Source organism: Spodoptera frugiperda, chromosome 22, assembly GCF_023101765.2.
Source record: "Spodoptera frugiperda isolate SF20-4 chromosome 22, AGI-APGP_CSIRO_Sfru_2.0, whole genome shotgun sequence".
NCBI classification, from domain to species: domain Eukaryota; kingdom Metazoa; phylum Arthropoda; class Insecta; order Lepidoptera; family Noctuidae; genus Spodoptera; species Spodoptera frugiperda.
This window is the reverse complement of record NC_064233.1, coordinates 3,283,784-3,295,530: the sequence shown is the minus strand read 5'-3', so window position 1 is coordinate 3,295,530 and position 11,747 is coordinate 3,283,784. Positions and strand designations below refer to the sequence as shown.

Genomic DNA, 11,747 nt, shown 5'->3' with positions numbered 1-11,747 from the left:
AGCTAAACAAAAACTTGTAACAAAAAATCAAATGGAGATCTCAAGTACTTTATCTATAATGAAGAATGGAATCCGTCATCTCTCGCTCGGCAATCACGTGGTGCATTTTCTGGTAACTTGTTCTGCGTAGCAACTACGAGCTACGCATTGCTACGCTGTAGCCTTGCTACGATTGCTGCCAAATGCCGGTTTCGACTACGGCAACCGTTTCACAAATCCGATCCACAAATTTTTGTTCTGTGTTTGGGTGTCGTCTGTATGTGAACTTGTATATTTGTAAACGCACCCACGACACAAGAGAAAATCTAAGTGTGGGGCAACGTTCTTATAAAAAGATTGACTTACAACACCAAAATTTAAACATAACTTCCTTTTAACAATACTTACTTAAATTTTGAGTTTATCCCCATTCTATGCCATTTTACCCATCAGGTTTCTGAATCTTTATTTTGTAATGTGATTTTTTTATGGAATAGGGGGCAAACGTGCTGAGGGGTCACCTGATGGTAAGCGATCAGCGCCGCCCATGGACACCCGCAACATCAGAGGAGTCAGAGGCGCAGTACCGGCCTTTTAAAAAGGCGTACAAAATTCTTTCAAGGTTTGAAGGTCGTATCGGTTCTGAAATAGAGCCGATGACAGTTCATACCACAGTTAATACTACAATTGCTGTGGGTTAATTATTAAAATAAATGCTTCATGTCAAACTTCAATAGCAATATTCTCTCATAAATTATGAAAACAATGGTAATAAAAATAATGGGTATATTAAAAATATATTTATTATAACGGTAAACAATTAACTCAATAGTAAATGGGAGCGTTGCAGCCGCAAGCGCACTGTCCAGTGATGGATACGGATCCAAGGGCACCCACAGGTCCTCCGAAGCTCACAGCGCCCATGATGGGGACCTGACCAGCGACGGCGGTAGTACCAGCGACTGGCAGCTCACCAGCGACCGCCACGTTGCCTTCACCAGCACCGCCGTAAGGAGCAGCTCCAGGGTAGGCCAGACCATCGTAAGCTAAAGGAGAAGCCAGACCGAAGGGAGCAGCAATGCCAGGGGCAATAAGTTCACGAGCAGCAAGGCCGGGAGCAATGAGACCGTTAGCAGCAAGGCCAGGAGCAGCCCAGCCAAGAGGACCAGCCAGACCACGAGCGGCCAGACCGAAGGGAGCTTCAACAACAGCTGCGGGGCTGGTGCACTGACTGAACACATGCTGGAATAGAATTAATGAATTTTATTACCTAAGACAAAATAAATATGTTCGAAACCTACTAAAAGCAAGTACCAATGAGACATTTTCCGAGTTACATTTGCTTTCTAAAATTATTTAGACACCCTTGACAAACGGTCCAGAAAAACATCGTGAGGAAACCTGGGTTTATAATTTCTAATTATAAGTTTGAAATCGCCAACCCGCATTGAGCAAGCGTGGTGATTAAAGCTCAAGCCTTTTGCGTGCGAGAAGAGGCCTTTGGCTAACAGTGGTCAACTTATAGACTGATGATGTGATGTGAGGCATAATAACTCCAGAAGTACTTAATTATAATTTTTTTTTAGTCGGCTGCTTACCTGGACCAAGCAAGCTTGGATGCAGAGGAACACAAAAGCGAAGGTAGACATGTTTGATGTTCAACGAGGAGCTGAAGACTGAATGATGAACTGGATCGGTCCCCGAGCTTATATACTTGACACATTGTACATACCTACCGCGAGGAGTTCACATTACGTCACTTGCATTAAGCTGTCTCAATAATTGTGCGTTTGTTTGTTGGTCAATAGGCTTATCGTAGAAGTAGGCTTATCGCGTTACATAAAAACAATTAAGTAATTTGTAACTTATTAGTATCTGTAACACAATATTGATTATAAAACCCGCGGCAGCAGTACTGGACATCATTCTCGTGTCAGCACTAGAACAGCAGCATCATGTCTGTGAAGGCTATCCTCGTCCTCTGCGCCCAGGCGCTATTCGTCAAGGTGAGAAATTTCATGGTATAATCAAAACATTTATAATTTTTAAAATCATTTTTCTTATTTTAATGACTCTTCTTATTTCCAGTCTGCTCTCAGCCAGGCTTGTGGGTACGCTGCCCCCGTCCTAGCCACTCCTTGTGGACTGGCTGCTTCTGAGCTTGTCGCTCCTTGGGCTGGCCTTGGAGCTGCTGGTTTAGCCACTCCTTACGGTCTGGCTGGCAGAGGCCTGGCTTACGATGCCCTCATCGGTGGCGCCCCCGCCATGGAGTTCAGCCCCACCAGTGGTGGTGGTCTGCCTGTGACCAGTGGCTCCGCCATCGCTCCCGTCGGTATCTCCGTGGTGGCAGACAATGCTTATGAGGGTATCCTGCAAGTGATTGGAGAGCTGCCGTTCGTGGGTACTGTCGCTATGGAAGGAGCGTTGCCTACTGTGGGTGGTGGTGCCATCAACCATGCCTGTGGTAATGGAGTGAATGCCATGGTCAGTGAGGCTGGGTTCGGTCCTGCTGCAGCTCTTGGAGTTGGTCCCTACGGATCCTACGGCTTTCCTGCAGGATGGTCCAATGCTGTTGCTGCTACTCCAATTGGAAACCCTGACCTTCTTGGTTATCGCAGCGGTTGTGGCTGTGCCAACAACTTCGGTTACGTCATCTAAGTTTATTATTTAGTTAATTAAATATATAATGTTTTTAAATGTAATTTACTGTTTTCCTTTTCCTTTTTAGTTTAACTATTTTGTGAAAGATATCCAATCAAGTGTGTAATGCCTACACCTGCCGCGCTTGTGGCACACATCCATATCACGCATCCACAAGATGCATCTTTCCATATAAAAGCCATAGCATAGCTGAGGCCGTTTCCACCTATGCTATGTGTACCAATGAATATGAATGTTTTGGTTTCATGTTAGTGTGGATGTATGTATGGTAATCCCAGTCATTGCGAGTTTTTTCTCTTTCAATATTCAACTTTTTTTATCTTTTTATTTTTTTTTGAAAAACGTTGCCCCACATTAGGATTTTCTCCTGTGTCGTGGGTGCGTTTACAAACATACAAGTTTACATACACATGACACCCAGACCCGAAACAACAATTTGTGGATAACTTGACTACCGTTATGCAATAAAAAGATTTTCGTTAAAACAATTAAACAATGTTTGATACAAATTGCTTATGCCTATGCGAAAGTTATTGGTGGCCTAAGGTTAAAATAGCTTCACTGAAAATCAGCTAGAAACAAACAATATTGAGTTTTGAATACGTGAGTTTAAGTCCAAATCCTTCCCCTTCCCCCAAAATTTCCGGTATCGCTATTATAATTTCTTTAGTGTCGTAGGTTTTTTTATAGTATAAGCCTGTAAACACGCAGACGGATGATGGTAAGCAATCGCCGTCGCCCACTCGAAACACCAGAGGCTTTACAAGTGCGTTGCCGATCTTTTTTTTGTTTTTGATGACGGGGAGAAACCTTCAAAAGGCGCCTAGCTTTTTGGGGAGAAAGACTAGGGAGTGTGGGATTTTTACCTCACTAAAACCACCCCTTGGCCACCCTCAACACCTGTAAGGGGTACCGGGTCCTCTTAATAGACCTGCTCCGTTGCCGACCTAATATACATGTGGAGGATTCCTATTATTCCTGAGTACGATACACTGCCATCTATTGGATACCGGCTGTAGTTTGAGTCAATAGTTCGGTTAGGTCGCTGAAGGGGGCAAAGTTGAATCCGTTATGTTGGAGATGATGTGTCATGGACATGGTGCAACGGTCAACGGCACGAAATTGTGCATTGATTCTAATTCATAATCAAAACTGAACTTCGCCGCAACGTACATATTATGCTAAGGATAGAATAGTACAGTAGAGTCCGTTTGTAATAAAAAAGTAATTATGCTGTTTTGTATATTTCTGTTCAGGTTCGGGCAGGTTGGTAAGTTAAAGATATTTTATAGTGACACTGGTGAGCTTTTCACTGATGTTTGCCATAATTCTAAAAAAATTGTGACTTCTTTCTTTCTTTTCTTTGGAAACTTTAACCAAGACATTAAAATAACACAAAAGTAAGGCAACAGCACTTTGGAATACAATATTGCTTACGAATTTTACTTACTAAACATCTTTAAATGGCGCAGAAAATTAAAACCAAGACATATTTTATGCATATCATCATTTTATTAGCTTGAAATGTAGATTCTTTTTTACGCTGTTTAACCTCTTAAATGGATTATCTTAGATAGCCCATCCGCAACCACAACCTCTGCCGATCAGATCACCTCGGAGACCGAGGCCAGGAGCAGCAAGAGCAGCGGGAGCGAAGGCACCAGCAGGACCGTAAGCACCCAGAGGAGCCAGAGCGGCAGCCGGGGCATAGGCAGCACCCGGGGCATAGGCAGCAGAGCCACTGGCCATGGCAGTCCTGCCATTACCGCAGGCATGGTTGATGGCACCAGCACCGGCAGAGGGCACCACTCCTTCCATAGCGACAGTACCCACGAACGGCAGCTCTCCAATCACTTCCAGAGCACCCTCGTACACATTGTCAGACGCCACGGAGATACCGACGGGAGCGATGGCGGAGCCACTGGTCACAGGCAGACCACCACCACTGGTGGGGCTGAACTCCATTGCGGGGCCACCAATGAGGGCATCGTAACCCAGGCCTCTGCCAGCCAGACCGTAAGGAGTGGCTAAACCAGCAGCTCCAAGGCCAGCCCAAGGAGCGACAAGCTCAGAAGCGGCCAGTCCACAAGGAGTGGCTAGGACGGGAGCAGCCAGGCCGTAAGGAGCAGCTAGTGGAGAGATTTCAGCCACCGCAGCGCGGCTGGTGCACTGACTGAGGGCAGACTGGAAAAAAACACAAATAAGATAGTGAAATGCAACTAATTCTTGGACTTTTTATTCATTAATGCAATCGACTGAAACCGATGAAAGTACGTTGAATAGACCTTGCAATCACTTCTTCGTATTTAAAGCATATTTTGTAGAAAATATAAAAAAAATATGCATGGTTTCTCACCTTGACGAGGAGCGCCTGGGCGCAGAGGACGAGGATAGCCTTCACAGACATGATGCTGCTGTTCTAGTGCTGACACGAGAATGATGTTCCAAACAAATATGTTGCTGTTTTTATACCTAATTTTGTTATCTAATACTTTGAAAATAATATAGGGAATTGTTTTAAATACTTACGAAACTCGATAAGCCTACAAATTGACTAACAAAGAAATATACAATTAATAAATATTATTGAGAAATTATTATGTGTAAAATGTCGAAATGTGAACTGCCTGCCATAGATAGGACAATGTATCTGGTAACTATATAAACTTGGGGACCGATCCAGTTCATCATTCAGTCTTCAGCTCCTCGTTGAACATCAAACATGTCTACCTTCGCTTTTGTCTTCCTCTGCATCCAAGCTTGCTTGGTCCAGGTGAGAAACTCGTTTCGTATGACCCATTATAAAAAATACACTTTGTTCTTTCGGCTCTATGTTTAATCCATAATTATTTCATTCCAGCATGTGTTCAGTCAGTGCACCAGCCCCGCAGCTGTTGTTGAAGCTCCCTTCGGTCTGGCCGCTCGTGGTCTGGCTGGTCCTCTTGGCTGGGCTGCTCCTGGCCTTGCTGCTAACGGTCTCATTGCTCCCGGCCTTGCTGCTCGTGAACTTATTGCCCCTGGCATTGCTGCTCCCTTCGGTCTGGCTTCTCCTTTAGCTTACGATGGTCTGGCCTACCCTGGAGCTGCTCCTTACGGCGGTGCTGGTGAAGGCAACGTGGCGGTCGCTGGTGAGCTGCCAGTCGCTGGTACTACCGCCGTCGCTGGTCAGGTCCCCATCATGGGCGCTGTGAGCTTCGGAGGACCTGTGGCTGCTGCTGGCTCCGTCTCCATCACTGGACAGTGCTCATGCGGTTGCAACGGTCCCATTTACTACTGATTTGACGATCATGGAGAGTCGAATATAAAGATAAAGAATGAAATAAATAACATTTGAATATCTCAAGTTCTCTAGTTTTATTATGACTTTCTATGCTGTATATTAAGTTTATTATTTCTTTCATAATATGATTAGTGAAAAGTTATGCATCCATGGTAATTGTCAACCTCTCGCGTCCGGCATTGGTTCAGGCTATGGTGCAGAGTCAGAGAGACTGGGATGCCGTCTCTTCCTTCTGCGAAGCAGTCATGATAGTTATACACGAATGCGGGACCATAAGGTAAAACGACTCTTCTGACACCAATGCCGTCGCTAGAGACACTCTGTACCACTCAGTACAGTAACCATTTGCCTTTCGCCGTCAGCCGAAGCCGCCTCAATGAATCATCGGACCACCACAGACCTTGCGGATTAGTAGGGCTGTTGCCTGATCTGGAGCTGCGGACTATCTAGCGGGTGTATCGGGGAAAATTTGTGGGAAAGAATTAATTTATTTATATTATTACTTTCCGTGGTGCTTGACGATTGGGCTTCTCCCAGTTGTGCAGTCACTTTTGTGACTTTAGGCTTAAGTCATTCTGTATCCTACGTTTTTCAAACCAGGCGAGTGGAATGTTATCGTCTACCGCCAAATCATCGTTACATCATTTCTCTCATAATCATTTTATTAAACAATAATTGTTACATGATGTATTTATGAGAACTACAAATGTTCAGAGACATTGCAACGCGCTAATCACATACTGATAGATACTTACTATGGTTAATTTATACGGAGAGACCATTTAATCTAACATGGTCCTCGCTATACATACTGACAATCTGAAAGAGGGCCCATTTTATTTTACTGGTCAAATAGTTCCGTATGTGTACGTACTGAACTTCTGTCGTGGTGACCCTTTTTTGAAGGTTTAAGGCATCATTCCTATTGCATGAGAGTGCAGGTTCGAAACCTAGCAACGGCAAATACCAATGTGACTTTTTCCGAGTTATATTATGTACTTTCTAAGATTATTTAGACATCACTGACAAAAGGTAAAGGGAAACGTCGTGGGAAAGTCTGGGCTTATAATTTCTGATTATAAGTTTGAAATTGCAAATAAAGAACAAATAATAGCCTGTCATTGAGTGAAGCTGGTGATTAATGTTCAAACGTTTTTTTCGAATGTGAAGAACGAGAAACTTTTCAGCAGTTATTCATATAATAGGCTTTTTACAACTTCTCAGATAGAATTTTCATTCAATGCACTTCTCTATCGCCAGGGCAAAGCAGAGAAATTGCAGATGCTTACAGACTAATGGTAAACCACTAAGTTAATACTACTGCTTTTGAGCCGGAGCCCCGGAAACCCGCTAACAGTCCGGGCTCCAGCTCAAGCAAGAGCCAACGGGGCCCCTTTTAGTGGTAAGGTCTGATGGCTCTTTGAGGTCACTGCGCGGGAAAGCAACGCGCCGCACGCACGGGTCTGGTTCTGGTTGGGCGGCGAGCTAACCCGCCATTAATAAGCTGCTAATGAAACTGTACGTACGTAGAAGTCTTTAGTTTACAGTGCAGTCGCAGCTGTTTGAAAGTCGATCCTGACTGCTTTAAAGCAGTCCAAATATGGCGGCCCTTATTATTTTAAAATGAGGTGTTAAATAAAATTAAGGTTATGTGATTGATAATTTTGATTTATTTAGTTCGAGATGTCATCGATATTTTTAGTGAGTGGTCAAGAGGGTACTAAGTCTTAGATGGCCCATCCGCAACCGCAGCCTCTGCCGATCAGATCACCTCGGAGACCGAGGCCAGGAGCAGCAAGAGCAGCGGGAGCGAAGGCACCAGCAGGACCGTAAGCACCCAGAGGAGCCAGAGCGGCAGCCGGGGCATAGGCAGCACCCGGGGCATAGGCAGCAGAGCCACTGGCCATGGCGGTCCTGCCATTACCGCAGGCATGGTTGATGGCACCAGCACCGGCAGAGGGCACCACTCCTTCCATAGCGACAGTACCCACGAACGGCAGCTCTCCAATCACTTCCAGAGCACCCTCGTACACATTGTCAGACGCCACGGAGATACCGACGGGAGCGATGGCGGAGCCACTGGTCACAGGCAGACCACCACCACTGGTGGGGCTGAACTCCATAGCGGGGGCACCGCCGATGAGGGCATCGTAAGCCAGGCCTCTGCCAGCCAGACCGTAAGGAGTGGCTAAACCAGCAGCTCCAAGGCCAGCCCAAGGAGCGACAAGCTCAGAAGCGGCCAGTCCACAAGGAGTGGCTAGGACGGGAGCAGCCAGGCCGTAAGGAGTGGCTAGGACGGGGGCAGCGTACCCACAAGCCTGGCTGAGAGCCGACTGGAAGTAAACAAGAGTCATTAGGGGGCATAACAAGCCTGGCTGAGAGCAACTGGAAATAAAAAAGAGTCATTAGAATAAAAAATTATTTTTGAAACAAGTATTTTAAAAATTATTGCAAATATGTGTTTTAGTTATTACAAAAAATGATGGATTCTCACCTTGACGAGGAGCGCCTGGGCGCAGAGGACGAGGATAGCCTTCACAGACATGATGCTGCTGTTCTAGTGCTGACACGAGAATGATGTCCAGTGCTGCTGGCGCGGGTTTTATACTAAACCGTGTTATCAGTTTCTTTCAAAAATATAGGTAATTGTTATTGTGAATTTACAAAGTTTACAAAACATGATAAGCCTACTAATTGACCAACAAAGAAACGCACTTTGTTACTATTGAGACACTTTTGTAAAGTTTCACAATGTGAACTCCTCGCGGTAGATATGTACAATGTGTCAAGTATATAAGCTCGGGGACCGATCCAGTTCATCATTCAGTCTTCAGCTCCTCGTTGAACACAAACGAACATCAAACATGTCTACCTTCGCTTTTGTGTTCCTCTGCATCCAAGCTTGCTTGGTCCAGGTGAGAAACTTATTTCCTATGACTCATTTCAAAAAGAGAAAAATATTTTTCGCAGCTCTGTATTTAAATCAATATTATTTTATTCCAGCACGTGTTCAGTCAGTGCACCAGCCCCGCAGCTGTTGTTGAAGCTCCCTTCGGTCTGGCCGCTCGTGGTCTGGCTGGTCCTCTTGGCTGGGCTGCTCCTGGCCTTGCTGCTAACGGTCTCATTGCTCCCGGCCTTGCTGCTCGTGAACTTATTGCCCCTGGCATTGCTGCTCCCTTCGGTCTGGCTTCTCCTTTAGCTTACGATGGTCTGGCCTACCCTGGAGCTGCTCCTTACGGCGGTGCTGGTGAAGGCAACGTGGCGGTCGCTGGTGAGCTGCCAGTCGCTGGTACTACCGCCGTCGCTGGTCAGGTCCCCATCATGGGCGCTGTGAGCTTCGGAGGACCTGTGGCTGCTGCTGGCTCCGTCTCCATCACTGGACAGTGCGCTTGTGGCTGCAACACTCCCATCTACTACTAAGCTATTTCACATTTGACTGTGATACCTTCGGACTTCGTTATTAAATTGCAAATACCAAAAACTATCTTTGTCTTTGTTGTACTCAAAACATTTTTGGAAATCCTGGTTTTAATTTTAGATTATTGATAACATAATCCAACCTGTACTGTATCCTTTTGAGTATGAACTCAAAATAAATCCGTAGTCAATTCTTTTATCGCATACTTTCAATAAAAAATCTTCTATAGTTAATTGAACTGGGTACTATCTGATTTTGAGCTCGGTTTAATTACATAAGGTTTCAAAAACAGAAAACCTTAATAATTCCTTATTATCGTTCGATTCCCAAATACGATAGACTAGCAACTACATGAACAATCAAGTTAAAACAATAGATCAAACTAAAAATTAAATGCAATTCAGATAAATGTGCAGTAAGTAATTTGATATGTTTGTTTATAAAGCCAACGGCACGCGCCGGTACAGGTGTTGTATTCAATGCTGAGTATGCAAGTTCATTCAATTATAGTAATTTATGTTAAGGTACGTGACTTCTTTGTACATTTTTATAATCATCATCATCAGCATTAAGTGGCCGTGGCTGTCCACAACTGGACTTTATTTTTATAATAACTATCGTGAGACATAGTAAACGAGAACAAAAATCTCGGTTTAGGTTTAGTGAGGACGCCGTAGCTGCCTCTTTAGCGTCACTCCTCAAAGAGGGGACTTACCGCACGCAATGCCAGCTAGCACCAGCCCTCGGTTGCGACAATCGATGCTGCCATAATTACAAGTGTGTTACCGGCCTTTCCAACAATGTTATAATTAAGGATTGTTGTGGGAATCGGGTTTGGGAAGATTGGGAATGGGAGGCAATTGGGCCTCCGGTAACCTCAATCACATAACGAAACACGTTTTCTGTGAGGCCGTGGTATCGTTCCGGTCGAGCCGGACCATTCGTTCCGAAAGCATGGCTCTTCACACTTGTGTCCTCATAATTGAATTACAGATTAAATGTGTAATTCTTTTATCAGTTAGACTTTCAAATCCTGTGGGAAAACTAGAAGAATTTTATACTTTTATATCACAACAATCCCGTGTAATTTTTCTAACATTACAATCTTGGTAGAGCGGTTGAGATTTTCATTAATATCTGCCAAAACTACAGCTTTTTGTGTATTTTTAAGTAGTCTATTACAATTATTAGCTTTTTGATACAGATAGTTCACTCCATTGTAGTCGTTCTAAAATTGCCGATACCAGTGAATACTTCAGGGTTCAGGCCTACGGTAATGCAGCGCTGGTATTCTTTTCACCCTTAGAACATGGCTAGAATGTTCTTTTAGTATTAGTTTTTTCACTCATTTCATTTACTAACTAAGATCCCCAAACGACATGCTAACATAAATTAGAGAGAGAGAGACACAAAATAATAAACTTACGTTTTTGTTAAATTTCAATTTATTTCAATGTTTTCGTTTTTGAATTATCTTCAAAATCTTATAGTCTTAGATGGCCCATCCGCAACCACAACCTCTGCCGATCAGATCACCTCGGAGACCGAGGCCAGGAGCAGCAAGAGCAGCGGGAGCGAAGGCACCAGCAGGACCGTAAGCACCCAGAGGAGCCAGAGCGGCAGCCGGGGCATAGGCAGCACCCGGGGCATAGGCAGCAGAGCCACTGGCCATGGCGGTCCTGCCATTACCGCAGGCATGGTTGATGGCACCAGCACCGGCAGAGGGCACCACTCCTTCCATAGCGACAGTACCCACGAACGGCAGCTCTCCAATCACTTCCAGAGCACCCTCGTACACATTGTCAGACGCCACGGAGATACCGACGGGAGCGATGGCGGAGCCACTGGTCACAGGCAGACCACCACCACTGGTGGGGCTGAACTCCATAGCGGGGGCACCGAGGAAGGCATCGTAACCCAGGCCTCTGCCAGCCAGACCGTAAGGAGTGGCTAAACCAGCAGCTCCAAGGCCAGCCCAAGGAGCGACAAGCTCAGAAGCGGCCAGTCCACAAGGAGTGGCTAGGACGGGAGCAGCCAGGCCGTAAGGAGCAGCTAGTGGAGAGATTTCAGCCACCGCAGCGCGGCTGGTGCACTGGCTGAGGGCGGACTGGAAACAAACAATTACTAAGTTAATAAAACACAAATGAAAAATCAGCCAAAAGCTAGGATATTAATTTTTTAGCCAAATAAAAGTAATAAGAACATATTCAAAACACTTTTACATTAAAGGCCTTCATTATTAAGAAGAAAAATGAATTCTCACCTTGACGAGGAGCGCCTGGGCGCAGAGGACGAGGATAGCCTTCACAGACATGATGCTGCTGTTCTAGTGCTGACACGAGAATGATGTCCAGTGCTGCTGGCGTGGGTTTTATACTAAACCGTGTTATCAGTTTCTTTCAAAAATAT

At 45.0% G+C, this 11,747-nt stretch overlaps 4 protein-coding genes across 13 annotated transcripts in view; 2 read left to right on the top strand and 2 right to left on the bottom strand.

The window, feature by feature from the left end:
* Nucleotides 1-784: 784 nt before the first annotated feature.
* On the bottom strand, nt 785-1,709 carry LOC118279714 (chorion class A protein Ld19-like). Its single transcript, XM_035599422.2, has 2 exons — nt 1,578-1,709; nt 785-1,221 (listed from the first exon to the last, which is right to left on the bottom strand). The coding sequence occupies exons 1-2, from the start codon at nt 1,626-1,628 to the stop codon at nt 805-807; spliced, it is 468 nt and encodes a 155-aa protein (XP_035455315.2). The 5' UTR covers nt 1,629-1,709; the 3' UTR covers nt 785-804.
* A 151-nt stretch (nt 1,710-1,860) lies between these two features.
* Nucleotides 1,861-2,637, top strand: LOC118279553 (chorion class B protein Ld34-like). Its single transcript, XM_035599188.2, has 2 exons — nt 1,861-1,985; nt 2,068-2,637. Exons 1-2 carry the CDS (start codon nt 1,935-1,937, stop codon nt 2,635-2,637), a joined length of 621 nt encoding a protein of 206 aa, XP_035455081.2. The 5' UTR covers nt 1,861-1,934.
* Nucleotides 2,638-4,130: 1,493 nt separating this feature from the next.
* The window catches only part of LOC118279699 (chorion class B protein Ld34-like), a 23,015-nt gene continuing 15,398 nt past the window's right edge, over nt 4,131-11,747 (bottom strand). For 2 of the 9 annotated variants that reach the window (XM_050702551.1, XM_050702552.1), the window contains exon 2: nt 7,574-8,253. In XM_050702551.1, coding sequence (XP_050558508.1) covers nt 7,648-8,253 — 606 coding nt within the window. In that variant the 3' untranslated portion in view covers nt 7,574-7,647. Of the gene's footprint in view, nt 4,825-4,996; nt 5,145-7,573; nt 8,254-8,414; nt 8,511-11,601; nt 11,698-11,747 lie in introns of those variants that run through there. The other 7 variants (XM_050702555.1, XM_050702549.1, XM_050702548.1 and 4 more) reach the window with 7 other exon arrangements.
* Nucleotides 5,318-11,747, top strand: part of LOC118279707 (chorion class A protein Ld19-like) — a 40,727-nt gene continuing 34,297 nt past the window's right edge. Inside the window, exons 1-2 of one of the 2 annotated variants that reach the window (XM_050702540.1) lie at nt 8,710-8,835; nt 8,924-9,379. In XM_050702540.1, the coding sequence (XP_050558497.1) occupies nt 8,785-8,835; nt 8,924-9,340 (468 nt within the window). In that variant the 5' untranslated portion in view covers nt 8,710-8,784 and the 3' untranslated portion in view covers nt 9,341-9,379. Of the gene's footprint in view, nt 5,414-8,709; nt 8,836-8,923; nt 9,380-11,747 lie in introns of those variants that run through there. The other variant, XM_050702539.1, reaches the window with a different exon arrangement.